The 26,714-nt window shown below is 31.8% G+C and overlaps 1 protein-coding gene across 3 annotated transcripts in view; it reads right to left on the bottom strand.

Moving 5' to 3' along the window:
• Positions 1 to 629: 629 nt before the first annotated feature.
• Positions 630 to 26,714, bottom strand: part of LOC119608652 (tudor domain-containing protein 7) — a 37,182-nt gene continuing 11,097 nt past the window's right edge. Inside the window, exons 1-10 of one of the 3 annotated variants that reach the window (XM_037963150.1) lie at positions 13,974 to 14,357; positions 9,298 to 9,526; positions 7,747 to 8,664; positions 5,234 to 6,538; positions 4,803 to 5,174; positions 4,625 to 4,743; positions 4,266 to 4,563; positions 4,053 to 4,201; positions 1,731 to 1,879; positions 630 to 1,631 (exon numbers count right to left, since the gene is read on the bottom strand). In XM_037963150.1, the coding sequence (XP_037819078.1) occupies positions 1,408 to 1,631; positions 1,731 to 1,879; positions 4,053 to 4,201; positions 4,266 to 4,563; positions 4,625 to 4,743; positions 4,803 to 5,174; positions 5,234 to 6,538; positions 7,747 to 8,664; positions 9,298 to 9,522 (3,759 nt within the window). In that variant the 5' untranslated portion in view covers positions 9,523 to 9,526; positions 13,974 to 14,357 and the 3' untranslated portion in view covers positions 630 to 1,407. Of the gene's footprint in view, positions 1,632 to 1,730; positions 1,880 to 4,052; positions 4,202 to 4,265; positions 4,564 to 4,624; positions 4,744 to 4,802; positions 5,175 to 5,233; positions 6,539 to 7,746; positions 8,665 to 9,297; positions 9,527 to 13,973; positions 14,358 to 26,714 lie in introns of those variants that run through there. The other 2 variants (XM_037963151.1, XM_037963152.1) reach the window with 2 other exon arrangements.

Genomic DNA, 26,714 nt, shown 5'->3' with positions numbered 1-26,714 from the left:
TTATAGTTCTGTTCTAGTTCTGTTCTAGTTCTGTTCTAGTTCTGTTCTAGTTCTGTTCTAGTTCTGTTCTGTTCTAGTTCTGTTCTAGTTATGTTCTAGTTCTGTTCTAGTTCTGTTTTAGTTCCGTTCTAGTTCTGTTCTACTTTTGTTCTAGTTCTATTCTAGTTCTGTTTTAGTTTTGTTTTAGTTTTGTTTTAGTTCTGTTCTAGTGCTGTTCTAGTTCTGTTCTAGTTCTGTTCTAGTTCTGTTCTAGTTCTCTTCTAGTTCTGTTCTAGTTCTGTTCTAGTTCTGTTTTAGTTCTGTTCTAGTTCTGTTCTAGTTCTGTTCTAGTTCTGTTCGAGTTCTGTTGTAGTTATTTTCTAGTTCTGTTCTAGTTCTGTTTTAGTTATGTTCTAGTTCTGTGTTCGTCCTGTTCTAGATCTGTACTTAGATCTAGTCGGACTTAAGTTTAGTCCATGTTATCACTTAATTTCTTTATAATTTTTATGCATTTTAATTGAATTATTGAGAACAAAGAATAATAGCATACAAATTTTGTATTATGAAGTTTATTTGTATCACTAACACCATTACGAATAAAACGTTGCACGAGCTTAAAACTTAAAGACAATAAAAACGCATAATTTTTTGATAATATCATGAATTTTTTTTATAATTTTCGCATATTTATAAGTTGCTTTTATTATTATATATATAGTTGATTTGTGTAATTAATATTCTATTCATGTCTATAATTCTCATTTTGAAAAAAAATTATTTGCATTCAAATAAATACACACGCATATTTATGTATGAAAATAATAATAATTGAGTTAGTAAATTAATTTTTTTTTCTATTTTCTTTTTTAACTTTTTGTTTCTATGAATAAAATGAAGATAGAACTAAAACGATGTTTAGTTTATAACAAGAAAGTGAAAAGAAACTTAACTTAAAACAAAAGTGAAATGATAAGAAAAGTCTGTCTGTCAGCTTAAAATTTACTTTTAAAAGCTTTAAATAAGAATTTAAAAAAAAAACAAAATAATGATGATAAAGCCTTGGAAAATGCTTTAATAACGTTCGTTTAAAAATGAGTTTGTGTTTTTCCTTTTTTTAATGAGTTTAAGGAAATAAGTAATTTTTTTTTTTCGTTAAATTAAACAAATTTCGGAATGTGAATGTGAAAATGTCGTTAAATATAATGAAAAATTATATGTTTTTCTATAAGTAATTCGTTTGTGTAATATAAATAGTTAAAAAAATAATAATAATCTTACGTGATCAACACGTATGTACAACTAAAGAGAAATAATTATGAAATTATTAAATTACCCACATTCTGTAGAAGTTGAAAAAAGAAATTAAACGAATATTTTTTATAGGTCCCCCTATAAGCACGAGATTATCATTTGGTTAAAAAAAAATATTCATTCGTTAATAGCACGTTTTTCATTGAGTAAAAGTTCATGTATCAAAATATCTTCATCCGTGGTGACATCAATTAATTCCAGTTCGAGTATGGGTGTGGCCGGGGTACAGTCCTTATCGTATTTTATATCTTTAATGACCGATACAAAAGTTTTACCCACCGTTAGTTTACGGAAAAATAAACAATCATCTAAGGTCCAATCACCATTAACAGCTTTAATGCCTATTTTTTGAGTGGAGGGTTTGATATGGTTTGATATTTTTGTCATCATTTAAAAAAAAAGAAAATATAATAATAGAAAACTTAGGAAACGAGACTTACCATAAAGCTTGGCTTGTATAGCCATTTTGGGTAATTGACGGAATTTAAAAGGCAACGTCTTTAATTGACTGCTATCTAATGTTGCTATATCGCCAAAATCGCAGAATGATACATGCATCATATCACCATATTTTTTAACAACAGTAACTCTGTAATTATTGGAGTAAAAAAGAAAATTATTCATCTAGTTTCAGTTTTAGTTCAGTTCTAGTTCTGTTCTAATTCTGTTCTAGTTCTGTTCTAGTTCTGTTCTAATTCTGTACTAGTTCTTTCTAGTTCTGTTCTGTTCTAGTTCTGTTCTAGTTCTGTTCTAGTTCTGTTCTAGTTCTGTTCTAGTTCTGTTCTAGTTCTGTTCTAGTTCTGTTCTAGTTCTGTTCTAGTTCTGTTCTAGTTCTGTTCTAGTTCTATTCTAGTTCTGTTCTAGTTCTGTTCTAGTTCTGTTCTAGTTCTGTTCTAGTTCGGTTCTAGTGCTGCTCTAGTTCTGTTCTAGTTCTGTCCTAGTTCTGTTCTAGTTCTGTTCTAGTTCTGTTCTAGTTCTGTTCTAGTTCTGTTCTAGTTCTGTTCTAGTTCTGTTCTAGTTCTGTTCTAGTTCTGTTCTAGTTCTGTTCTAGTTCTGTTCTAGTTCTGTTCTAGTTCTGTTCTAGTTCTGTTCTAGTTCTGTTCTAGTTCTGTTCTAGTTCTGTTCTAGTTCTGTTCTAGTTCAGTTCTAGTTCTGTTCTAGTTCTGTTCTAGTTCTGTTCTAGTTCTGTTCTAGTTCTGTTCTAGTTCTGTTCTAGTTCTGTTCTAGTTCTAGTTCTAGTTCTGTTCTAGTTCTCTTCTAGTTCTGTACTAGTTCTGTTCTAGTTCTGTTCTAGTTCTCTTCTAGTTCTGTACTAGTTCTGTTCTAGTTCTGTCCTAGTTCTGTTCTAGTTCTGTTCTAGTTCTGTTCTAGTTCTGTTCCAGTTCTGTTCCAGTTCTGTTCTAGTTATATTCTAGTTCTGTTCTAGTTCTGTTCTAGTTCTGTTCTAGTTCTGTTCTAGTTCTGTTCTAGTTCTGTTCTAGTTCTGTTCTAGTTCTGTTCTAGTTCTGTTCTAGTTCTGTTCTAGTTCTGTTCTAGTTCTGTTCTAGTTCTGTTCTAGTTCTGTTCTAGTTCTGTTCTAGTTCTGTTCTAGTTCTGTTCTAGTTCTGTTCTAGTTCTGTTCTAGTTCTGTTCTAGTTCTGTTCTAGTTCTGTTCTAGTTCTGTTCTAGTTCTGTTCTAGTTCTGTTCTAGTTCTGTTCTAGTTCTGTTCTAGTTCTGTTCTAGTTCTGTTCTAGTTCTGTTCTAGTTCTGTTCTAGTTCTGTTCTAGTTCTGTTCTAGTTCTGTTCTAGTTCTGTTCTAGTTCTGTTCTAGTTCTGCTCTAGTTCTGTACTAGTTCTGTTCTAGTTCTGTTCTAGTTCTGTTCCAGTTCTGTTCCAGTTCTGTTCTAGTTATATTCTAGTTATATTCTAGTTCTGTTCTAGTTCTGTTCTAGTTCTGTTCTAGTTCTGTTCTAGTTCTGTTCTAGTTCTGTTCTAGTTCTGTTCTAGTTCTGTTCTAGTTCTGTTCTAGTTCTGTTCTAGTTCTGTTCTAGTTCTGTTCTAGTTCTGTTCTAGTTCTGTTCTAGTTCTGTTCTAGTTCTGTTCTAGTTCTGTTCTAGTTCTGTTCTAGTTCAGTTCTAGTTCTGTTCTAGTTCTGTTCTAGTTCTGTTCTAGTTCTGTTCTAGTTCTGTTCTAGTTCTGTTCTAGTTCTGTTCTAGTTCTCTTCTAGTTCTGTACTAGTTCTGTTCTAGTTCTGTTCTAGTTCTCTTCTAGTTCTGTACTAGTTCTGTTCTAGTTCTGTCCTAGTTCTGTTCTAGTTCTGTTCTAGTTCTGTTCTAGTTCTGTTCTAGTTCTGTTCTAGTTCTGTTCTAGTTCTGTTCTAGTTCTGTTCTGGTTCTAGTTCTGTTCTAGTTCTGTTCTGTTCTAGTTCTAGTTCTAGTTCTGTTCTGTTCTGTTCTAGTTCTGTTCTAGTTCTGTTCTAGTTCTGTTCTAGTTCTGTTCTAGTTCTGTTCTAGTTCTGTTCTAGTTCTGTTCTAGTTCTGTTCTAGTTCTGTTCTAGTTCTGTTCTAGTTCTGTTCTAGTTCTGTTCTAGTTCTGTTCTAGTTCTGTTCTAGTTCTGTTCTAGTTCTGTTCTAGTTCTGTTCTAGTTCTGTTCTAGTTCTGTTCTAGTTCTGTTCTAGTTCTGTTCTAGTTCTGTTCTAGTTCTGTTCTAGTTCTGTTCTAGTTCTGTTCTAGTTCTGTTCTAGTTATGTTCTAGTTCTGTTCTAGTTCTGTTCTAGCTCACCTATGAAAGAATCCATCGGGATTTTTGGCAGCATAAGCCTCGCCTATTTCCACCATATCAGTTGGTATAAATTCATCACTATTCTCACAAAATTCTTGTAATTCTTTCATTAATCCCCTCAAATTGGGATAATCTTTATAGGGTTGTATCTAGAAATATAAAAAACAATAAAACAATTAGAAACTTGCAATATCAAATAAAAGAGAAACCTACCGTAAAGTTCGAAGGATTGGCCGACATTGTTATGCGTACTTCAAAGTATTCATTAATTTTTGGTATGGCTGCATAATTTTGCAATTTAGGGAGATCAGAAGATTTTTGTGGTGATCCGGGTACTTTAGTTAAAGTAAGACCACGTGTTACATCAATGAAGGGATTGGTCGTGGGTGTAGTGGGCGAGGCTAGTGAGGAGCCACTAGTGCTGTGTGAGAGTTTCTTGCCAATATCCTGATTAGATTTGGTAGTAGTATTAGTTTCGTCTAGAGCACAACCTTGTAGTAAATCAGAACATCTGAAAGAGAGAGAATATAATAAATATAAGAGAGAATGTTTTAGTAACAAAATGTACACACCCTTCTAGCTCATGTTCTATACGTATCACATCGTTAATAGTACATAAAGTACCGGGACCCTCCAAACGTGTATAAATTGTTACCAGCGGAGGAGTAGAACCGGGTACAGACAGTCTTACCTGTAAAGAAGAGAGAAGTTTTAAAAGAAGTAACTTTTCTTGGCTTTTGTTATACTCACTAAAGCTTCACAATCACTGGGTAATAGACCACGTATACGTCCCACAATATTGTTTGTGATATCGGGTATATTATGCAGTCTCACCTTGATGGCTTGAGCAGGGAATTTACTCAAAGCCATACTTAAACTATCCAATAAAAATATTTTCGAAATATTTGTTAATTTAGTGCGACCATTGTCCACATAATACATTTCATAACTCTCACTACCCGGTTGTATATTTGAGTCCGTTAAGGCAGCACGATACCATTTAATATTGGTGGCATCTTCATCATCACAAATTAAAAATAAATTGGAACGTTTTAGATCCTCAAAAGAGATTTTATGTTGATCACTATTGAATTTAGATTCAACAATTTGTTGCAAAAGTTTCTGTAAATAAGAAAACATATTTAGTCCCTTTCCAATTACTCCTCCTATTCTCCACTTACTTGCACATATTTCAATTCTGCGTTATTAACTTGCAGATAAATATCACCCTGATCGTTAATGTGTGTTACAATGACATTGGTTACGGTACTTTGTTTAATTTCCGGTACCATTGTCTCACTACAGATGGTATTCAATAGCTGATGATTAAGATTGAGATCCTCTTGGGTGGAAGTATCAAATAGCACCAATTGTATTTTACCATGACTCTTGGAGTTGGTATCATAGAATTCTGATTCCTTGGTAAAAATGCGACCTACCAAAGATTTGGTGGGTAATAGATCATCTAAACATTTGCGTGCATACGGATTGCCCTCGAAATCTTCCAAACCATACAAAGAAAACGGCACTGCTTGTGCCGGCAGTTTTAGGAAATGTGTTTCACAGATGTGCAATTGATCGACCGCCAACCAGTCAGCATCCCCGAAATCGATGAAGAAACACAAAGCACTACCCTTAGATTTATCTAATTCTTCTACTCTTACACGATGCCAGCATTCGTTAATGTGTACAAGATAGATATTTTTGCGTGCTATGGATACAGGACGTTCCTTTTTGGTGGCCATATAGGCTTCTATATCATTAACCAAAGCACTAAAACGTACATTATATTCCTGGCCAAATAAGCGTCCCCAAACCTCTACGGTAGAGGTACAGTGCGTAATGAAAACATTCCAATATTCATCAGACCAGGGTAAACGTATGGGATCGATTTGTATAGTCTTAGTGGCCTCACCAGTACACAAAGCCAACGTATCCTTATCAGCATCCTTGTTGGCGAATATAATCACTTTACCCAAATTAGTTTCTGTGGTAAATAAACTAGAAGTCTGCACCAAGGCCCACCAATTATCGGGCAATTGTTGCTGGAACGTTGTCTCAAATGTTTCGGGTAAATTTTTGGCAAAAATACCATGTGGATGATTTAGCAACTCGGTATAGAGTTTATCCAATAGTTCAGTATCTGTTAAAGCACACGTAGGCAGGGGTCGTTTCTTTTCCAGCATTTTTGTCTTTTCCAAAGCTCGCTTAGCGCACGCTTCTTTAGCTAAATACTCAGTCTCATATTCATGGGGATATGTGGAGAATATGATGTCATTAATATGTACACTACATGAGTAAGTGCCACGTGAAAATTTGTCTTTGAGAACATTGAATCGAGGAGCTGGATAATTTTTAGAACGACAATATTGTATAATGGAAGCAATAGCATCCATTTTAGGCGGTTGATTGCTAAACTGATGATGTGGAAAGGCATTGTAATCGATTTTGGGTGCATTGCTGAACTGATGATTGTAGGTAATGGGCTGAAAAAGACATTAAAGAAAAAGTTTTAATTACAAACTGAACAGAACTGGAATAGAACTAGAATAGAACTAGAATAGAACTAGAACAGAACTAGAACAGAACTAGAACAGAACTAGAACAGAACTAGAACAGAACTAGAACAGAACTAGAACAGAACTAGAATAGAACTAGAACAGAACTAGAAAAGAACTAGAACAGAACTAGAACAGAACTAGAACAGAACTAGAACAGAACTAGAACAGAACTAGAACAGAACTAGAACAGAACTAGAACAGAACTAGATCAGAACTAGAACAGAACTAGAACAGAACTAGAACAGAACTAGAACAGAACTAGAACAGAACTAGAACAGAACTAGAACAGAACTAGAACAGAACTAGAACAGAACTAGAACAGAACTAGAACAGAACTAGAACAGAACTAGAACAGAACTAGAACAGAACTAGAACAGAACTAGAACAGAACTAGAACAGAACTAGAACAGAACTAGAACAGAACTAGAACAGAACTAGAACAGAACTAGAACAGAACTAGAACAGAACTAGAACAGAACTAGAACAGAACTAGAACAGAACTAGAACAGAACTAGAACAGAACTAGAACAGAACTAGAACAGAACTAGAACAGAACTAGAACAGAACTAGAACAGAACTAGAACAGAACTAGAACAGAACTAGAACAGAACTAGAACAGAACTAGAACAGAACTAGAACAGAACTAGAACAGAACTAGAACAGAACTAGAACAGAACTAGAACAGAACTAGAACAGAACTAGAACAGAACTAGAACAGAACTAGAACAGAACTAGAACAGAACTAGAACAGAACAGAACTAGAACAGAACTAGAACAGAACTAGAACAGAACTAGAACAGAACTAGAAACTAGAACAGAACTAGAACAGAACTAGAACAGAACTAGAAACAGAACTAGAACAGAACTAGAACAGAACTAGAACAGAACTAGAACAGAACTAGACAGAACTAGAACAGAACTAGAACAGAACTAGAACAGAACTAGAACAGAACTAGAACAGAACTAGAACAGAACTAGAACAGAACTAGAACAGAACTAGAACAGAACTAGAACAGAACTAGAACAACTAGAACAGAACTAGAACAGAACTAGAACAGAACTAGAACAGAACTAGAACAGAACTAGAACAGAACAAGAACAGAACTGAAACTTATTAATTATTAATTCCCTACCTGTGTTGGATATTCCGGTTTAACATGAACCTTCAAACGATTCTGTATACCAGCAGCCGCATTTGGTTTCGTTTGATCCATGGCTTTAAAGGAAGAGTTGCCTTGTACGTTGTTATATGTTAAAGGTTTTTGTGTTGAAGCTGATGCGGCGGCATTAGCAGTTTTAACAGCAAGTGTTTGTGGTTGTTGAACAACAGCAGCAGTAGCAGCTGGATTTGTTTTCGTTTGCTGTTGCTGATTATTTTGTATGGCATTTAATCTTTGTTGTGGTTTTAAAGTGGAGCCTGAAGAAGTGTTTTCCACTTTTTTATTATTAGCTGTCGATGGACCATTAGGCTTTTGTTGTGGTTGAGATTTCACTTCCGTTTTTTGAGACTCTCTGGTTTGTGGCGGTTGTTGCTGTTGTTGTTTGGCAGCACCAAGTATAGGTCTAGGGCCACCAGCCGACTGTTTTTGTTGTTGCTGCTGTTGCTGTTGTTGTTGCTGAACTTTGCCTTGTTGCGGTTGTATAACTTTACTAGCTAAAGGTGATTGTTGTGCTGTTGTAGGTTTTGTTTGTTGCAAATTAGTTTTAAGATTTTTCTTGGAATTCAACATTTCACGTAAATCTTTAGCTGGTGGATTATTGCCACTGCTAGTACTGCCCATAGATTTTTGTCTTTGCAAAGATTGTGTTTGATTTTGTGGTTGATTATTATAATTTCTTTGTTGTTGTGTAGACGAAGAAGAACCAGTAGTACGATTATTTGTATAATTATTATTATTGCGATCACCAAAACCATTCGAACGTGAGGGCATACGAGATGGTTGTTTCATTGCTTTAACCGGAGCAATACGAGTACTTTTACTAGACTTCTGACCTCTTACCATAGACGTTATATGGGCTGAATTTTTACTATACTTGGCGGTTATAATAACCTTTAGTTTTTAAGGGGAAAAACAACAATAGAAAGAAAAAGTTATGGAATTTTTTTGTTAATTAAATAAAACAATAAACGAAGAAACACAAACGTTTGCTTTAAAATGTTTAATAAAACTGAAGCTATGTAGATACATATTTGTATGTATCGTCCTCGTCTTTATCGTCGTTGTCTTCACATTGAATTTTTTTTTATATTTATTTATACACACACTAAAGAAAATCTATTTATAATTTCATTTGTAGCAAGAAACATAAACAATTGCATATTTTTCAATTTCGATAAAATTAAAAAGAAGAAGGAGAAGTCAAAAACAACAGCATCAGCAATAAATAACAAAAAAAAATAAAACAAAAGTAAAATCAAATCTTCAAATGGGGTGAATGAATGAGTGAGTGAATGCTTTAGCTATGGCAGCCAAACTGGCAGGCAGGCATGCATCATATCAAAAAAACGAAAATCCCCACTCGTTTTTTGTTATTTCTTATATGTTTGCTATAAGTACATGTCTATAATGCATTATTTTATTTAAAATTTATTTAATATAAAATTACTAAGGCTTTCGTTTTTTTTTTGTGTTTCTTTGTTTATTTTTCTTCTGTTATTTCGTTTCAAATTATTAATTACTCACATCTCCATTGCCATAGCTATTGAAAATAAATTCTCCAGTATCTTCTAGTAGCTCTTGAGCTGTTTTATAGCCCATAGATTTGAATGGTAGAGGTTTACTTTCCACTTCGGGATATTCTCTTAAAATATCGCGTAAATAACATGGCGGTTTACGTGAAGTTACCAGGGCACGAACTATAGAACCAATATGTTTAAGTTCTTGCTGTTTGGTGGAATTGTTGGACATTGTACTGGAAAGAAAGAGAAAATAATTAAAAGAAAGTTATAGAAAATCTATTCTAACAAAAAACTTTTCTTTAGGAATAAGTATTTACTACAACAGAACTAGGAGAGAACTAAAACAGAACTAAAACTAGATCAGAACTAAAACAAAACTAGAACAGAAGTAGAACAGAACTAGAGCAGAACTAGAACAGAATAGAACTAGAACAGAACTAGAACAGAACTAAAACAAAACTAGAACAGAACTAGAACAGATCTAGAACAGAACTAGAACAGAACTAGAACAGAACTAGAACAGAACTAGAATAGAACTAGAACAGAACTAGAACAGAACTAGAACAGAACTAGAACAGAACTAGAACAGAACTAGAACAGAACTAGAACAGAACTAGAACAGAACTAGAACAGAACTAGAACAGAACTAGAACAGAACTAGAACAGAACTAGAACAGAACTAGAACAGAACTAGAACAGAACAGAACTAGAACAGAACTAGAACAGAACTAGAACAGAACAGAACTAGAACAGAACTAGAACAGAACTAGAACAGAACTAGAACAGAACAGAACTAGAACAGAACTAGAAACTAGAACAGAACTAGAAACAGAACAGAACTAGAACAGAACTAGAACAGAACTAGAACAGAACTAGAACAGAACGAACAGAACTAGAACAGAACTAGAACTAGAACTAGAACTGAACTAGAACTGAACTAGAACTGAACTAGAACTGAACTAGAACTGAACTAGAACTGAACTGAACTAGAACTGAACTAGAACTGAACTAGAACTGAACTAGAACTGAACTAGAACTGAACTAGAACTGAACTAGAACTGAACTAGAACTGAACTAGAACTGAACTAGAACTGAACTAGAACTGAACTAGAACTGAACTAGAACTGAAATAGAACTGAACTAGAACTGAACTAGAACTGAACTAGAACTGAACTAGAACTGAACTAGAACTGAACTAGAACTGAACTAGAAACTGAACTAGAACTGAACTAGAACTGAACTAGAACTGAACTAGAACTGAACTAGAACTGAATGAACTAGAACTGAACTAGAACTGAACTAGAACTGAACTAGAACTGAACTAGAACTGAACTAGAACTGAACTAGAACTGAACTAGAACTGAACTAGAACTGAACTAGAACTGAACTAGAACTGAACTAGAACTGAACTAGAACTGAACTAGAACTGAACTAGAACTGAACTAGAACTGAACTAGAACTGAACTAGAACTGAACTAGAACTGAACTAGAACTGAACTAGAACTGAACTAGAACTGAACTAGAACTGAACTAGAACTGAACTAGAACTGAACTAGAACTGAACTAGAACTGAACTAGAACTGAACTAGAACTGAACTAGAACTGAACTAGAACTGAACTAGAACTGAACTAGAACTGAACTAGAACTGAACTAGAACTGAACTAGAACTGAACTAGAACTGAACTAGAACTGAACTAGAACTGAACTAGAACTGAACTAGAACTGAACTAGAACTGAACTAGAACTGAACTAGAACTAGAACTGAACTAGAACTGAACTAGAACTGAACTAGAACTGAACTAGAACTAACTAGAACTGAACTAGAACTGAACTAGAACTGAAGTAGAACTAAACTAGAACTAAACTAGAACTAAACTAGAACTGAACTAGAACTGAACTAGAACTGAACTAGAACTGAACTAGAACTGAACTAGAACTGAACTAGAACTGAACTAGAACTGAACTAGAACTGAACTAGAACAAAAGTGAAAATCTATTGTCACTTTTATATACAAAAATCCAAAGTCTCAAATAGCCCTAGGATCTTAAGTAATCGAAAGTGAAATCTCAACCACAACAAAACCCTAAAGCCAACAGCAGCATATTCAAAAACTCAGAAAATCTTCTACAGCCACAGCTTTAAACACAAAGATATGGAAACCACAACAAAGATTATATGCAAAACAAAATAATTAACTGCAACAACAGCAAAAAACGAAAGCAAAAGTTGCAGCTGTTTGAACAACCACAAACACTTGCAAGTAAAAGTGCTGACTCAGCTCCAGCAATAAAAAAACGTGAGCTGTTTGGTCAGTTTTTAGAGTGAAAAGGTGCATCAAGAGACCGTATGCTATAGTAAGGTATCTTCTTTAAAAATTTTTCTAAGAAAAGACGAAACGAAAAAAAAATTTCCTATAGAAAGTCTGATGTAAGTTTACTTAGAAAAAGTTCTCCCTTGATAATGTCTTCCACTGAATAGTATCTTCTTTGATCAATTTTCAACAGAAAACTGTCATCTTTGATGATTTCTTGTAGAAAAGTTACATCTTTAATGAGATTTCTTTACAAAAAAAGTTAACTTCTTTTATCAATTTTCTATAGAAAAAATGTCTTCTTAAAAAAGCTTTTAAGAAAAGACACTTTCATAGTAGTTTTCAAATGTCCACTATCTTTTTATCTTCATAACAAATTTATGTTTAGTGTGAAAATATAACAAATTTCTTTTTTAAATATTATCTATTAGCTGGCATTATCTGGTTTATTTATATTTCGAAACTCTGGTATTTCCTCAAGTATGTATTAATATATTTTTGATAAATGACTGCTTATCTATAACTTCCAGTTTGCCATTTTATCAATTTTGTCAATTTGCTGCTAAAATTGCAAATTGTAGAAAAAAGGCGGAACAAATTTTAGAAAAAATGTATAAAGCTAAAGTTTTTATATAGATTAACTAGAACAGAACTATAACTGAAGTAGAACTGAACTATAACAGAACTATAACAGAACTAGACCTGAAATAGAACTGAACAAGAACTGAACTAGAACTGAACTAGAACTGAACTAGAACTGAACTAGAACTGAACTTGAACTGAACTAGAACTGAACTAGAACTGAACTAGAACTGAACTAGAACTGAACTAGAACTGAACTAGAACTGAACTAGAACTGAACTAGAACTGAACTAGAACTGAACTAGAACTGAACTTGAACTGAACTAGAACTGAACTAGAACTGAACTAGAACTGAACTAGAACTGAACTAGAACTGAACTAGAACTGAACTAGAACTGAACTAGAACTGAACTAGAACTGAACTAGAACTGAACTAGAACTGAACTAGAACTGAACTAGAACTGAACTAGAACTGAACTAGAACTGAACTAGAACTGAACTAGAACTGAACTAGAACTGAACTAGAACTGAACTAGAACTGAACTAGAACTGAACTAGAACTGAACTAGAACTGAACTAGAACTGAACTAGAACTGAACTAGAACTGAACTAGAACTGAACTAGAACTGAACTAGAACTGAACTAGAACTGAACTAGAACTGAACTAGAACTGAACTGAACTGAACTAGAACTGAACTAGAACTGAACTAAAACTGAACTAGAACTGAATTAGAATAGAACTAGAACGGAACTAGAACCGAACTAGAACTGAACTAGATCTAGAAACAACACAAAAACGTTTTCTATAGAAAGATGTGTTCTTAGAAATGTGGCCTCTATAACTAAACATTTTTCTATAGAAAAGTTTCTTTTTTATAAAGTTTTTTATTGAAAAGGGTCTTCTTTAGGTAGTTTTCTATACAAAAGGGTTTTCTTTACGAATTTTTCTATAGAAAGAGCATTTCTTCATGGTTTTTTAAATGAAATATGGTTCTATTTAACAATTCCGCTCCTATTACTCTGGCATTTGTATTACAAGTTAAAACATGTTGTAAACATTAATCAAATTTACTCCCAGTACTACTTATTTAAGCGCAAATATAATGATTTTACATAACAATGGAAAAGTCCGCCTTAATAATAAAGTCAAGTTAATTCATAAATATTAAATGGATCAAGGTCATCATTTCGCAAGACAGCCACATTAAAAACAAGAAAGAACCTTACATACAATTTAAAAACAGACATAAAATATTCTACAATTAATATGCATAACATCACAAATTCCAGTATACATATACTACATATTTTCTCTCTGTTTCTTCAACAATCTACAAATATTTATAAAATGAAATCATTTATTATATGCAGCCCAATACAAACTAAGCAAACACACAAAAAATAATTTCATAAAAAAAAAACAATGAGTGGCCTTTCTTTTTTTGCTTACGCCTTTACGTATTGACTGCAATTTGGGCGTACTTTTTTTAACAGAAAAAATACACTAACGGCAATAAAAAAAACTAATAGCAAATAGTTTTTTAACAAAATATGCAAGATGTTTTAATGGTTTGTGTGTTTGCTGTTACATTTAATTGCATATTTACACTAATAAGTCTGAGCTGCTAATAGCAGACAAGCCTCCATCACACCAACAGCCATTTTTTTCTAATAAGAAATAAGTCTAAATTTTTTATTTAAGCAAATTACTTAAATCTTTTAAAATCCAACAACTTGTTGCTTTAATTTTTATAAAATCTTGACAAAAATCTTCTTAATACTTACATTTTCTTTAACTTTTCAACAATACTGCTTATTTTATTTAACAATTGCCAGCAGTACTTACAAAATTTTTTTTTTGCACTTTCCCAAAAAATTACTCAAATGCAAAACTTTCACAATTGTTAAAAAATTGACCTACACACACACGCCCGTGTTTTAAATCACCTCAAAATAAACAATTTATTTCCCGCAAATTGTTTACATACAATATTTGTAAGTGTTTATTAAACTTTAACAATGGGGATTTTTGTATTTTCAACGTTAAAAATACATAAATTTACTTTTTATTTTATCTTACAATGCAACAAATTCCTTTACACGTACCAATTGGAGATGAACACTTTCTAGCTGAAGAAGAAGCAGACGACAGCTGTTTTGTGTTGAAATGCGTATATGTTGTTGTTGTTGGTGTGCAGAAAAAAAATCATACGACATGGCAGTTTAAATGCAACTCTGTTGAGGTGAATTGCTGTTTGTTTATTTATCTCAGGGTGGGGAATTGTTGATTGATATAGGAAATATAAATATAATCGTTTTATATAGATAAAACATTAATTTAAATAAATTTTATGTAAATTGTATTAGAACAAAACTAAAACTGAAGTACTAGACCAAACTAACACAGAACTAGAATAGAACTGAAACAAAACTAGAACTAATTTGGAATTGAACTATAACTGAGGAACAATTACTGAACTAAAACTGAACTAGAACAGAACTAGAACCAGAACTAAAATATAAATGAACTAGAACAGAACTAGAAAAGAACTAGAACAGAACTAGAACAGAATTAGAAAAGAACTAGAACAGAACTAGAACAGACCTAGAATAGAACTAGAACAGAACTAGAACAAAACTGGAACAGAATTAGAAAAGAACTAGAACAGACCTAGAATAGAACTAGAACAGAACTAGAACAAAACTGGAACAGAACTGGAACAGAACTAGAACAGAACTAGAACAGAACTAGAACAGAACTAGAACAGAACTAGAACAGAACTAGAACATAACTAGAACATAACTAGAACAGAACTAGAACAGAACTAGAACAGAACTAGAACAGAACTAGAACAGAACTAGAACAGAACTAGAACAGAACTAGAACAGAACTAGAACAGAACTAGAACAGAACTAGAACAGAACTAGAACAGAACTAGAACAGAACTAGAACAGAACTAGAACAGAACTAGAACAGAACTAGAACAGAACTAGAACAGAACTAGAACAGAACTAGAACAGAACTAACAGAACTAGAACAGAACTAGAACAGAACTAGAACAGAACTAGAACAGAACTAGAACAGAACTAGAACAGAACTAGAACAGAACTAGAACAGAACTAGAACAGAACTAGAACAGAACTAGAACAGAACTAGAACAGAACTAGAACAGAACTAGAACAGAACTAGAACAGAACTAGAACAGAACTAGAACAGAACTAGAACAGAACTAGAACAGAACTAGAACAGAACTAGAACAGAACTAGAACAGAACTAGAATAGAACTAGAACAGAACTAGAACTAGAACAGAACTAGAACAAACTAGAACAAAACTAGAACAAAACTAGAACAGAACTAGAACAGAACTAGAACAGAACTAGAACAGAACTAGAACTAGAACAGAACTAGAACAGAACTAGAACAGAACTAGAACAGAACTAGAACAGAACTAGGAACAGAACTAGAACAGAACTAGAACAGAACTAGAACAGAACTAGAACAGAACTAGAACAGAACTAGACAGAACTAGAACAGAACTAGAACAGAACTAGAACAGAACTAGAACAGAACTAGAACAGAACTAGAACAGAACTAGAACAGAACTAGAACAGAACTAGAACAGAACTAGAACAGAACTAGAACAGAACTAGAACAGAACTAGAACAGAACTAGAACAGAACTAGAACAGAACTAGAACAGAACTAGAACAGAACTAGAACAAAACAGAACAAAACTAACACAGAACTAGAATAGAACTGAAACAAAACTAGAACTAATTTGGAATTGAACTATAACTGAGGAACAGAACAAGTACTGAACTAGAACAGAACTAGAACAGAACTAGAACAGAACTAGAACCAGAACTAAAATAAAAATGAACTAGAACAGAACTAGAACAGAACTAGAACAGAACTAGAACAGAACTAGAACAGAACTAGAACAAAACTAGAACAGAACTAGAACAGAACTAGAACAAAACTAGAACAAAACTAGAACAAAACTAGAACAAAACTAGAACAAAACTAGAACAAAACTAGAACAAAACTAGAACAGAACTAGAACCAGAACTAAAATAAAAATGAACTAGAACAGAACTAGAACAAAACTAGAACAGAACTAGAATAGAACTAGAACAGAACTAGAACAAAACTAGAACAAAACTAGAACAAAACTAGAACAAAACTAGAACAAAACTAGAACAAAACTAGAACAAAACTAGAACAAAACTAGAACAAAACTAGAACAAAACTAGAACAAAACTAGAACAAAACTAGAACAAAACTAGAACAGAAGTAGAACAGAATTAGAACAGAACTAGAACAGAACTAGAGCAGAACTAAAGCAGAACTAGAAGTAGAACAGAACTAGAACAGAACTAGAGCAGAGCAAAAGCAGATCTAGAAGTAGAGCAGAACTAGAACAGAACTGGAACTAAAATATTTATCAGACTCTTATATCAATTTTTCTTTAGAGAACTTCAACATACTTTGATCAAGTTTTCTTTGGAAATGTTCATCAGACATTGATCAATTTTTTTTTAGAAAAGTTCATCAGACTCGGATCAAGTTTTCTCCACAAAAGTTCAACATTTTTCACTAGAAAAGTTCATCAGACTTAAGTTAGTAAATGATCAAGTTTTCTTTAGAAAACATATTTTTCAGAAATGCTTATTAGAAGCTGATCAAAATTTCTTTAGAAATGTTCATCAGAATCGAATCGGTTTTTCTTTATTAAAGCTTATCAAAATCTGTTCAAAACAAAATTTAAACACTTTTATAAAAACCAAACGGTAACTTTCGGTGTATTGGCAACACTTATAAACTAATAAATAATAGCCACCACTAAAAGCAACAGTAGAGTGGTGAGTTAAAACTCTACAAATGAAAAGCTATACAGAAACACTACAAAACAAAACCGTTACCATTAAAATAAATAGATAACAACTAAAAAGTTGATGTAATTAAAACAAAACTTAATAAGTTCAATAATAAATTTAGTGAATATGAACAAATTCATGTTTTAAGAGATTTTTTTACAATAAAACCTTAAAAAACAATTATTTAACGTTTATTAACAAAATATATTAATATTGTAATAAATTAAACATTTTTAAAAAAATATTTCTAAAATAACCTTAATAATCTCCCTCTTTTAAATGAAAAGCATCATATAGGCCCTGATATTTGTGATTTTTATTAAACTCTAACTTTTGCCTATTTTCTGGCTCTTGCTGTACAGCTCTGGTCAATTCTTGAAAACCTTTTGAAACAGGATTCTCTTTATCCAATCTAGAATAATTATTATCCTTTTCATTTTTCAATAATTTCAAATTCGCTCTTGTTATAGGATCACTAATCAAATCACTTTTCATATTAACCTTCTGTAAAGCATTGTGCACTGCATTATCTAAAATGAGTTTACAGGCATCGATTTGTTGTTTCCATGATTTGACAGCTTCTTGGGCCTCTGCTACAAAATCATTTGTTTGACCTACTTCTTTTAAGGGATCTGTTTTTAAGGGTTTAGACCATTCGCTAATAACATAACCAGGTGTTTGTGATAAAACATCAGGATAAACTATTTTGGACATAACATCCATAGAATCACCGAAAGAGCTTGAAGAATTTTTACATGAAGACCCCACATTATTGCCGGGCGAGGATGATAATATATCCATTTCTAAGGCATTCATATTACGTATTAACCCTATAGCATGTTCCCGCATAGATCGTAAGATATCAATAATATGATCTATAACATCTTGAGCTTCTTTTCCCATAAGAGGATCGGTAGTTTCATTATCCAAAGAACTACTGGTGGTAGTAAGAGGAAGTGGTGTTGTAGTGGAAGTTGTGTATATTATAGGTCTACAATTTTGCGGATAATATTCTTCTTCCGGCTCATTTGTATATCTTTTTTGTGGCGCATTGATATTGGGTAAAAAATCCTGATTGTTTTGATCGTTTACTTCTAAATTATAATAATCCGGGTAATATATAGCCGCGGATTGAGTTAATTTCCACGATTTTAACAGATATATACAAAATAAAATGTTTAATTGATGAAATAGTGACATTTTTAAATTCAGATAAAAGGAAAAAAATAGAAAAACTTTAAGAAAATCATGAAGAAAATATACAGAAAAAACACTTAAAGAAAAAACTTGTATAAATTAGAAAACTTGATAATAATCCGATGAACTTTTCAATAGTAAATTAGATAACATACTTTTCTAAAGAAAACTTGTTCGGACTCCGAGCAACTTTTCTAAAGAAAACTTGTTCGGACTCCGAGCAACTTTTCTAAAGAAAACTTGTTCGGACTCCGAGCAACTTTTCTAAAGAAAACTTGTTCGGACTCCGAGCAACTTTTCTAAAGAAAACTTGTTCGGACTCCGAGCAACTTTTCTAAAGAAAACTTGTTCGGACTCCGAGCAACTTTTCTAAAGAAAACTTGTTCGGACTCCGAGCAACTTTTCTAAAGAAAACTTGTTCGGACTCCGAGCAACTTCTCTAAAGAAAACTTGTTCGGGCTCAGAGCAACTTTTCTAAAGAAAACTTGTTCGGACTCCCAGCAACTTTTCTAAAGAAAACTTGTTTCGAACTCCGAGCAATTTTTCTAAAGAAAACTTATTACGGACTCCGAGCAATTTTTATAAAAAAAACTTGTTTCGGACTCCGAGCAATTTTTATAATGAAAACTTGTTTCGGACTCCGAGCAATTTTTCTAAAGAAAACTTGTTTCGGACTCCGAGCAATTTTTCTAAAGAAAACTTGTTTCGGACTCCGAGCAATTTTTATAAAGAAAACTTGTTCGGACTCCGAGCAATTTTTATAAAGAAAACTTTTTCGGAATCCGAGCAACTTTTTCTAAAGAACACTTGTTCGAACTCCGAACAACTTTTCTAAAGAAATTTCGTTCGAACTCCAGCAACTTTTCTAAAGAAATTTTATTCAGATTTTCAAAAATATCTTATTTGACAACATTATGACTCATTCCTTTGTCACAATTTGCCATCATCATCATCATTGCCAATGTCTGCTTTACAGCAAATGCATTGACAATTCCACATTTTCCAATAAATGGAAAATATATGATGTTTTTTGTGTCTATTAGTTTCCTTTCAACCACCGGACGCCGCACTCTGGCGGACGTGTCTGACTCGTGAAATTTCCCAAAAACAACAACTACAACAAGAAGTAGTAGAGGAGGTAGGGACAAAAAAAAAAGAACATGAAGAGAAAAACTACCTCAAATGCAGTTTGAAAATCGTTTATTAAAGTGTTATACCTCCGAGACATAAGAAGAACAAAAAAGCCAACCAACGGATGAAAATTCAACAAAAAAATAAAATATTTATAAAAAACTTCTTGTTTATAAATATTTTTTGTGTTTAATTTTTCCAACTATATAAAAACAAAACTAATAAAATAAAGTTTTTTCATTTAATTTTTTTCGCAAAATTTCAATTTCAATATAATTTCATTTTAAGTTTAATTTTTTGAAACAAAGAAAACAAGAAATTTTGAAATAAAGTTTCAAGTTAAAGAAGAAAAAAGTGTTTCGTAATACAGACAAAGAAAGAAAGAAAGTGTCGCCTTTTAACGTGGAGCGTTTAAGTTTATTGAAAAATTTCGGGGTCTTGTAAAACATTATGACCATGGACTTGTTAAGGAATATGTGTGTACAAAATTTAATACTAATTTTATTTTATTATAACGGTTCCTATAATTGGAATCAAAAATTCAATTGTTATTAAACAAAGACAAAAAACTGAATAAAATTTGTTTAGAGACTAAACAAAGGTGAGTTGGATTTAACTTTTATTTAGATTTTCTATAAAAATCTTTAGGTTTTTAAGAAAAACTGTATCAAATGTCTGGCTATATGTATACCTATATTATAATTTCATAAAATGTTGTAATAATTATACTTTGTAGTTTTGCGTTTTAATGATTTTTGCACCCTACATTATCATTAGCAGTTATATACTTTTGTTCAAACTATTGGATACACAGAACAACTTTTCTAATGAAAACTTGTTCAGACTCTGAGCAACTTTTCTAAAGAAAACTTGTTCAGACCCTGAGCAACTTTTCTAAAGAAAACTTGTTCAGACTCTGAGCAACTTTTCTAAAGGAAACTTGTTCAGACTCTGAGCAACTTTTTTTCAGGAAACTTGTTCAGACTCTGAGCAACTTTTCTAAAGAAAACTTGTTCAGACTCTGAGCAACTTTTCTAAAGAAAACTTGTTCAGACTCTGAGCAACTTTTCTAAAGAAAACTTGCTCAGACTCTGAGCAACTTTTCTAAAGAAAACTTGCTCAGACTCTGAGCAACTTTTCTAAAGAAAACTTGCTCAGACTCTGAGCAACTTTTCTAAAGAAAACTTGTTCAGACTCTGAGCAACTTTTCTAAAGAAAACTTGTTCAGACTCTGAGCAACTTTTCTAAAGAAAACTTGTTCAGACTCTGAGCAACTTTTCTAAAGAAAACTTGTTCAGACTGTGAGCAACTTTTCTAAAGAAAACTTGTTCAGACTCTGAGCAACTTTTCTAAAGAAAACTTGTTCAGACTCTGAGCAACTTTTCTAAAGAAAACTTGTTCAGACTCTGAGCAACTTTGATAAAGAAAACATATTCAGACATTCAGCATCTTTTCTAAATTAATTTTCTTGTTCAGATTCTGAGCAACTTTTCTAATGAAAACATATTCAGACTCTCAACAACTTTTCTAAAGAAAACTTGTTCAGACTCTGAGCAACTTTTCTAAAAAAAAAAAACTTGTTCAAATTCTAAGCCGTTTTTCTACAGAAAACTTTTTCAGTTTCTGAGCAACTTATGTATAGAAAACTTCTTCAGTTTCTTGGCAACTTTTCTTTAGAAAACAGCAACTTTTCTAAAGAAAACTTGTTCAGATTCTGAGCAACTTTTCTAAAAAAAACTTGTTCAGGTTCTAAGCAACTTATCTAACTTTTTCAAATTCTAACCCGTTTTTCTACAGAAAACTTGTTCAGTTTCTAAGCAACTTTTCTAAAAACATCATCAGTTGCTGCGCATCTTTTGTATATAAAACTTTTTCAATTTTTGAGAAACTTTTTTAAAGAAAACTTGTTCAATTTCTGATCAACTTTTCCATAAAAAGTTTATTTTATAAAGTTTTAATTAATTTTTTCATCTAATTCTAAATCATAGTGAAACCTTAATTCGTTTAGGACTCTAATTCCAATGTCTTACTTGTTGGAATTTTGATTGCCACGTGTAATGCGCACACTCCTGATTAGTCACCACTTCCCATAGATTCCAAGACCTTAGTACATGTGTTGTGCCATCAGGTTTCTTTTTTGTTGTTGTTGTTCTTTTGTAAAATTATTCTTAGAATTCATATTGTTATTGTTTCTCAGAACTACGTATGTTTACTATAAAATTCCATATACTAGCATAACAAACAGCCCCCCTTCTCGAAACCCCCTCTTGAAAAAGTCACGTGCATATGTAATGCCTTTAGGTTTTGGGGCTATTATTCAGGGTAATTAAAAATAAAGTGACAAATAGTATTTTTTTCTTAATTGTATGCTATTTTGGAAATGTTGCTAAAGTTTTCATTAACATTTTTAAATGGTTAGAGATATTAATGTTTTAGTCAAACTTGAAATCAACATTTTTATCAAAAAACTTTGATAGCAATATTTAACTATAAATAAATCATTAGAAACTTAATGAAATTGTTGTTTAAATAAATTTTAATTTAATGTTTATCAAACTAAAATAAATTACGCACATTTCAATGTTTTCTAATCTCAAGTGTATGGTTTTTCTTTAAAAATATTACGCTTTATTATAAAACACGTTTTTTGTAGTTTAATGAATTTCCATTGCATATTAAGTCTGGCAGCATGGTTGTCAAAAAAACATCCTTCAATTTTTGTTTTGACCATGCTTTAGGTGAATACTGTACGTAAATATAACCTTTACTAATGTGTTGTACCAATTTTCCTTGGTGTGGTGTAATGTAATTAACAACATATGGTTTTACGTCATTTCATTAAGAATAACAAACGCTTTAAGGTTATTTTTAATTGGAACTCCTTAGGGATATTATAACAAATTAAAGTAGTTTTCATGTTAACTACAAGAGGAAAGATAATTGAAAACGAACATAATAAAACTTTTAACAATTTTCCTTAGGCTTAGAGCAACTTTTCTAAAGAAAACTTGATCACAATCCGATAAACTTTTCTACAACAAATTTAATCATAATCTGATCAAGGCTTAGAGCAACTTTTTCTATAAAAAACAGATCGACTTTTCTTAAGAAACCTTGATACCAATTTGATCAAAACTTATTTAGACTCTGAGCAACTTTTCTACAGAAAACTTGTTCAGACTCTGAGCAACTTTTCTATAGAAAACTTATTCAGATTCTGAGCAACTTTTCTATAGAAAACTTGTTCAGAGTCTGGGCACCTTTTCTATAGAAAACTTATTAAGACTCTGAGCAACTTTTCTACAGAAAACTTATTCAGACTCTGAGCAACTTTTCTATAGAAAACTTATTCAGACTCTGAGCAACTTTTCTATAGAAAACTTATTTAGACTCTGAGCAACTTTTCTATAGAAAACTTATTCAGACTCTGAGCAACTTTTCTATAGAAAACTTATTCAGACTCTGAGCAACTTTTCTATAGAAAACTTGTTCAGACTCTGAGCAACTTTTCTATAGAAAACTTATTCAGACTCTGAGCAACTTTTCTATAGAAAACTTATTCAGACTTTGAGCAAATTTTCTATAGAAAACTTATTCTGACTCTGAGCAACTTTTCTATAGAAAACTTATTCTGACTCTGAGCAACTTTTCTATAGAAAACTTATTCTGCCTTTAAGCATCTTTTTTATAAAAGGCAGCTTTTCTATGTTATCATTTTTATGAAAAATTCCATTTTCCTTAATCATTTTCTTCAAGTAAAGTAAACAAGCCTCGTTTGTTTTTGACATTACAGTGTTACCAGACTTTGTTATTGTTTGTTTACTTCTACTTAAGCGGATTTACTTAACAACATAAATAGCTATTAAACCACTTTAAAGACTTTATAAAATAAATTAGCATTTTGCATATAATTTATGCATATTTAAACACATATTATAACAATTTCGAAAACATTTTAGCACAAATAATGTTTTTTTTTTACTAAACTACGTATTTTCTAAATAATTAAATAAACATTTTATTTCATTGTATTAAAGCTATTACATTGATAAGAGGAGAGCACTTTTATAAATGTGTACTTAACGTGACAATTAAATTATGATTTTCGCCAGACAATTGTTTAGATTTTTTTTCTATATAAATAAACAAATATATTTACAATAAAAACATGTAAACAAATTTAATATTTGTGGTTTTTGTGTTGTGTGTATTATTTGGCTAGAGATAAAAAGCCCTAAAATGAAAATGTTCCTACCTTTTGTAGAGGAATTTATTAAGACGCAAATTGAAACTATTTCTAGAATAGAAAAAAATAAATATTTATGCATGAACGTACATAAATATTAAAAGAAGAAGAATAATAATAATGTGCAACAAACAAATTGCAAAATGTTTTCTAAATCTTTCCAATGTAAACGGCATACAAATGAGTATTTTAATTGTTTACTAGGCTGGGAGGGATTGGTTTAGGAATTGGGCTTGTTTTTAATTTTATTATAGGCAATTGCTTTAGTTTTTTTTAAATTTATAGTATAAAATTTAAACTCAAATGACAGATGCAACAAATTTATTAACGTAAATTTCGATTGAGTGTCAAGTTTACATTCGTCCCTTATTAACCACAATGTTATGTAAATTTTTACCATACTGTGTTTGGTTAGAAATTATGACAAGTTGTCAAATTGTTTTTTTTTTTAAAGTTTCCCTTATTTAACTTGTTGCTTTTTTTTGTTATTTTACATTAAAGAAAAATAATTTGTACGCGTAAGTAAAGGGTTTGTAAGATTGACAATTTTTTTAAGAAAAACGTGTCTATTTTAAAGGTTGTATCCAAAAAAATGTGTTATTGTCCTGTTTACAAATACATATTTATAATATATTACGGAACCAGAAACCAGACTGAATAATAGGTCAAAATGTAATCGGAGCTATAGATTAAATTATAGTTTGGACAATATAATAGACTATAGACTTGACTAGAGATAACGCTATAGTCTGAACTATAGTTTAAACTATACTCAAGACTTTAGATTAGAGTCTGGACTACAGATTAAACTAAAGTCTAGGCTATAGATTAAACTTTGGTCTGGAATTTAGGTTACACATTAATCTGGACTATAGATCAGGCTATCGTATAGATTAGACTATAGTGTGGGCTATAGATTAGACTACAGTCTGGACTATAGAATAGACTATAGTCCGGACTAAAAATATACTATAGTCTGGACTATAGAATAGACTATAGTCTGGACTATAGAATAGACTATAGTCTGGACTATATAATAGACAATAGTATGGATAGAATATAATTTGGAAAATAGACAAGACTGTATTTCGGACTTTAGAAAAGCAATCGTCTGAACGATAGTTTGGACTATAGAATAAACTATAGTCTTGACTATAGATCTGGACTGTGGATTAGCCATATATTAGACTATAATTTGGAAAATAGACAAGACTACATTTCGGACTTTAGAAAAGCAATCGTCTGAAGGATAGATGACACTATTAAATTCAAGTCTTGACTATAAATTAGACATTAGTCAGGACTATACATTAGACTATAGTCTGGACTATAGAACAGACAATAGTCTGGACTATAGAATAGACTATAGTCTGGGCTATAGAATAGACCATAGTCTGGACTATAGAATAGACTATAGTCTGGACTATAGAATAGACTATAGTCTGGACTATAGAATAGACTATAGTCTGGACTATAGAATAGACTATAGTCTGGACTATAGAATAGACTAAAGTCTGGACTATAGAATAGACTATAGTCTGGACTATAGAACGGACTATAGTCTGGACTATAGAATAGACTATAGTCTGGACTATAGAATAGTCTACAGTCTAGACTATAGTCTGAACTATAGAATAAACTATAGTCTGGACTATAGATAAGACTATAGTCTGGACTATAGAATAGGCTACAGTCTGGACTATAGAATAGACTGCAGTCTAGACTATAGAATAGACTATAGTCTGGACTATAGAATAGACTATAGTCTGGAGTATAGAATATAGATAAATAGAATATAGACTATAGAATAGACTATAGTCTGGACTATAGAATAGACTATAGTCTGGACTATAGAATAGACAATAGTCTGGACTATAAAATACTCTATAGTCTGGCCTTAGAATAGACTATAGAATAGGCTATAGTCTGGAGTATAGAATAGACTACAGTCTGGATTAAAGTCTGGACTATAGAATAGACTATAGTCTGGACTATAGAATGGACTATAGTCAAGATTATAGATTATACTATAGTCTGGACTAAAGATTACTCTATAGCCTGGGCTACAGATTAAACTTTAGTCTGAACTATAGAATATACATTAGTCTGAACTATAGAATAGACTATAGTCTGGACTATAGATAAGACTATAGTCGGAACTAAGGGTTAGATATGGTCGGAACTTTGTATAAGACTTTACATTAGTTTATTGTCTGATAGCCTTAGTTCCACTTCATCGACCTATGAAGTATCTGGTATTAATCAAGTACATTTCCCAATATTGTCCCATAATGTTTGGATAACGATTCGAAAAATTATTAATCTTATCCAAAAGTTGAGGTAGTCCAAACTTTTTAATAAAACGACTATTGAACTCTAAATCTAAAATAAAAATATTTCCTTAAACGTTGTTATTATGACCGATAAAAGATTGTAGACATATTGTTGAAATTGTTAAACATTTTGCAATTTTTAGCGTGATAAACTTTAAGGAAATTCTTTTAAAGATTTTTGATATTGTAGTTGTATCTTTTAGAGCTTCTAGGAATCGTTAAAAAAAGTTTTTATTATACAAACTATATTTTTAAGACCATTAGAGGTTATGCAACTGAGAAATTTTATTTCTATGACTTAACTAAATCTTAAACTGTTGGCAAAACTTTTGAAAAACACTTGATAATTTTCGTAAATTTTTAAATATATTGTAATCTAATCATTTTTTAAACGTACACTAAATTAAATGGTTGAATAACGATTTCTAAACTCATTCAAAAATCTATGTAGTTCTGGGTATGGTCCCACCGCTGATATATGAAAATGATAAGAACCTGAATTGTGGCATAAAATTTTTCAATTATTATTTGTTTAATAAATTTGTTAAAAAAATCTTAAATACTTTTTGTAAAATAACAAGGGGAGGACTTTGTACCATAGATTTCTATAGTCTGTCTATATAGATCTGTCGTGACTATAATATAGTTTGGAATAAAAAAAAAGACTTTATTTTAGAATATAGAGCTATTTTCTGTCTACAGAATATACTAAAGTTAGGATTAAGGAATAGACTATAGTCC

The sequence above is a fragment of the Lucilia sericata genome, unplaced genomic scaffold, assembly GCF_015586225.1.
Source record: "Lucilia sericata isolate MDLA Ls3-8-SP2 unplaced genomic scaffold, ASM1558622v1 Contig000863F_arrow, whole genome shotgun sequence".
Classification (NCBI taxonomy): domain Eukaryota; kingdom Metazoa; phylum Arthropoda; class Insecta; order Diptera; family Calliphoridae; genus Lucilia; species Lucilia sericata.
This window is presented reverse-complemented; position numbering and strand designations above follow the sequence as displayed.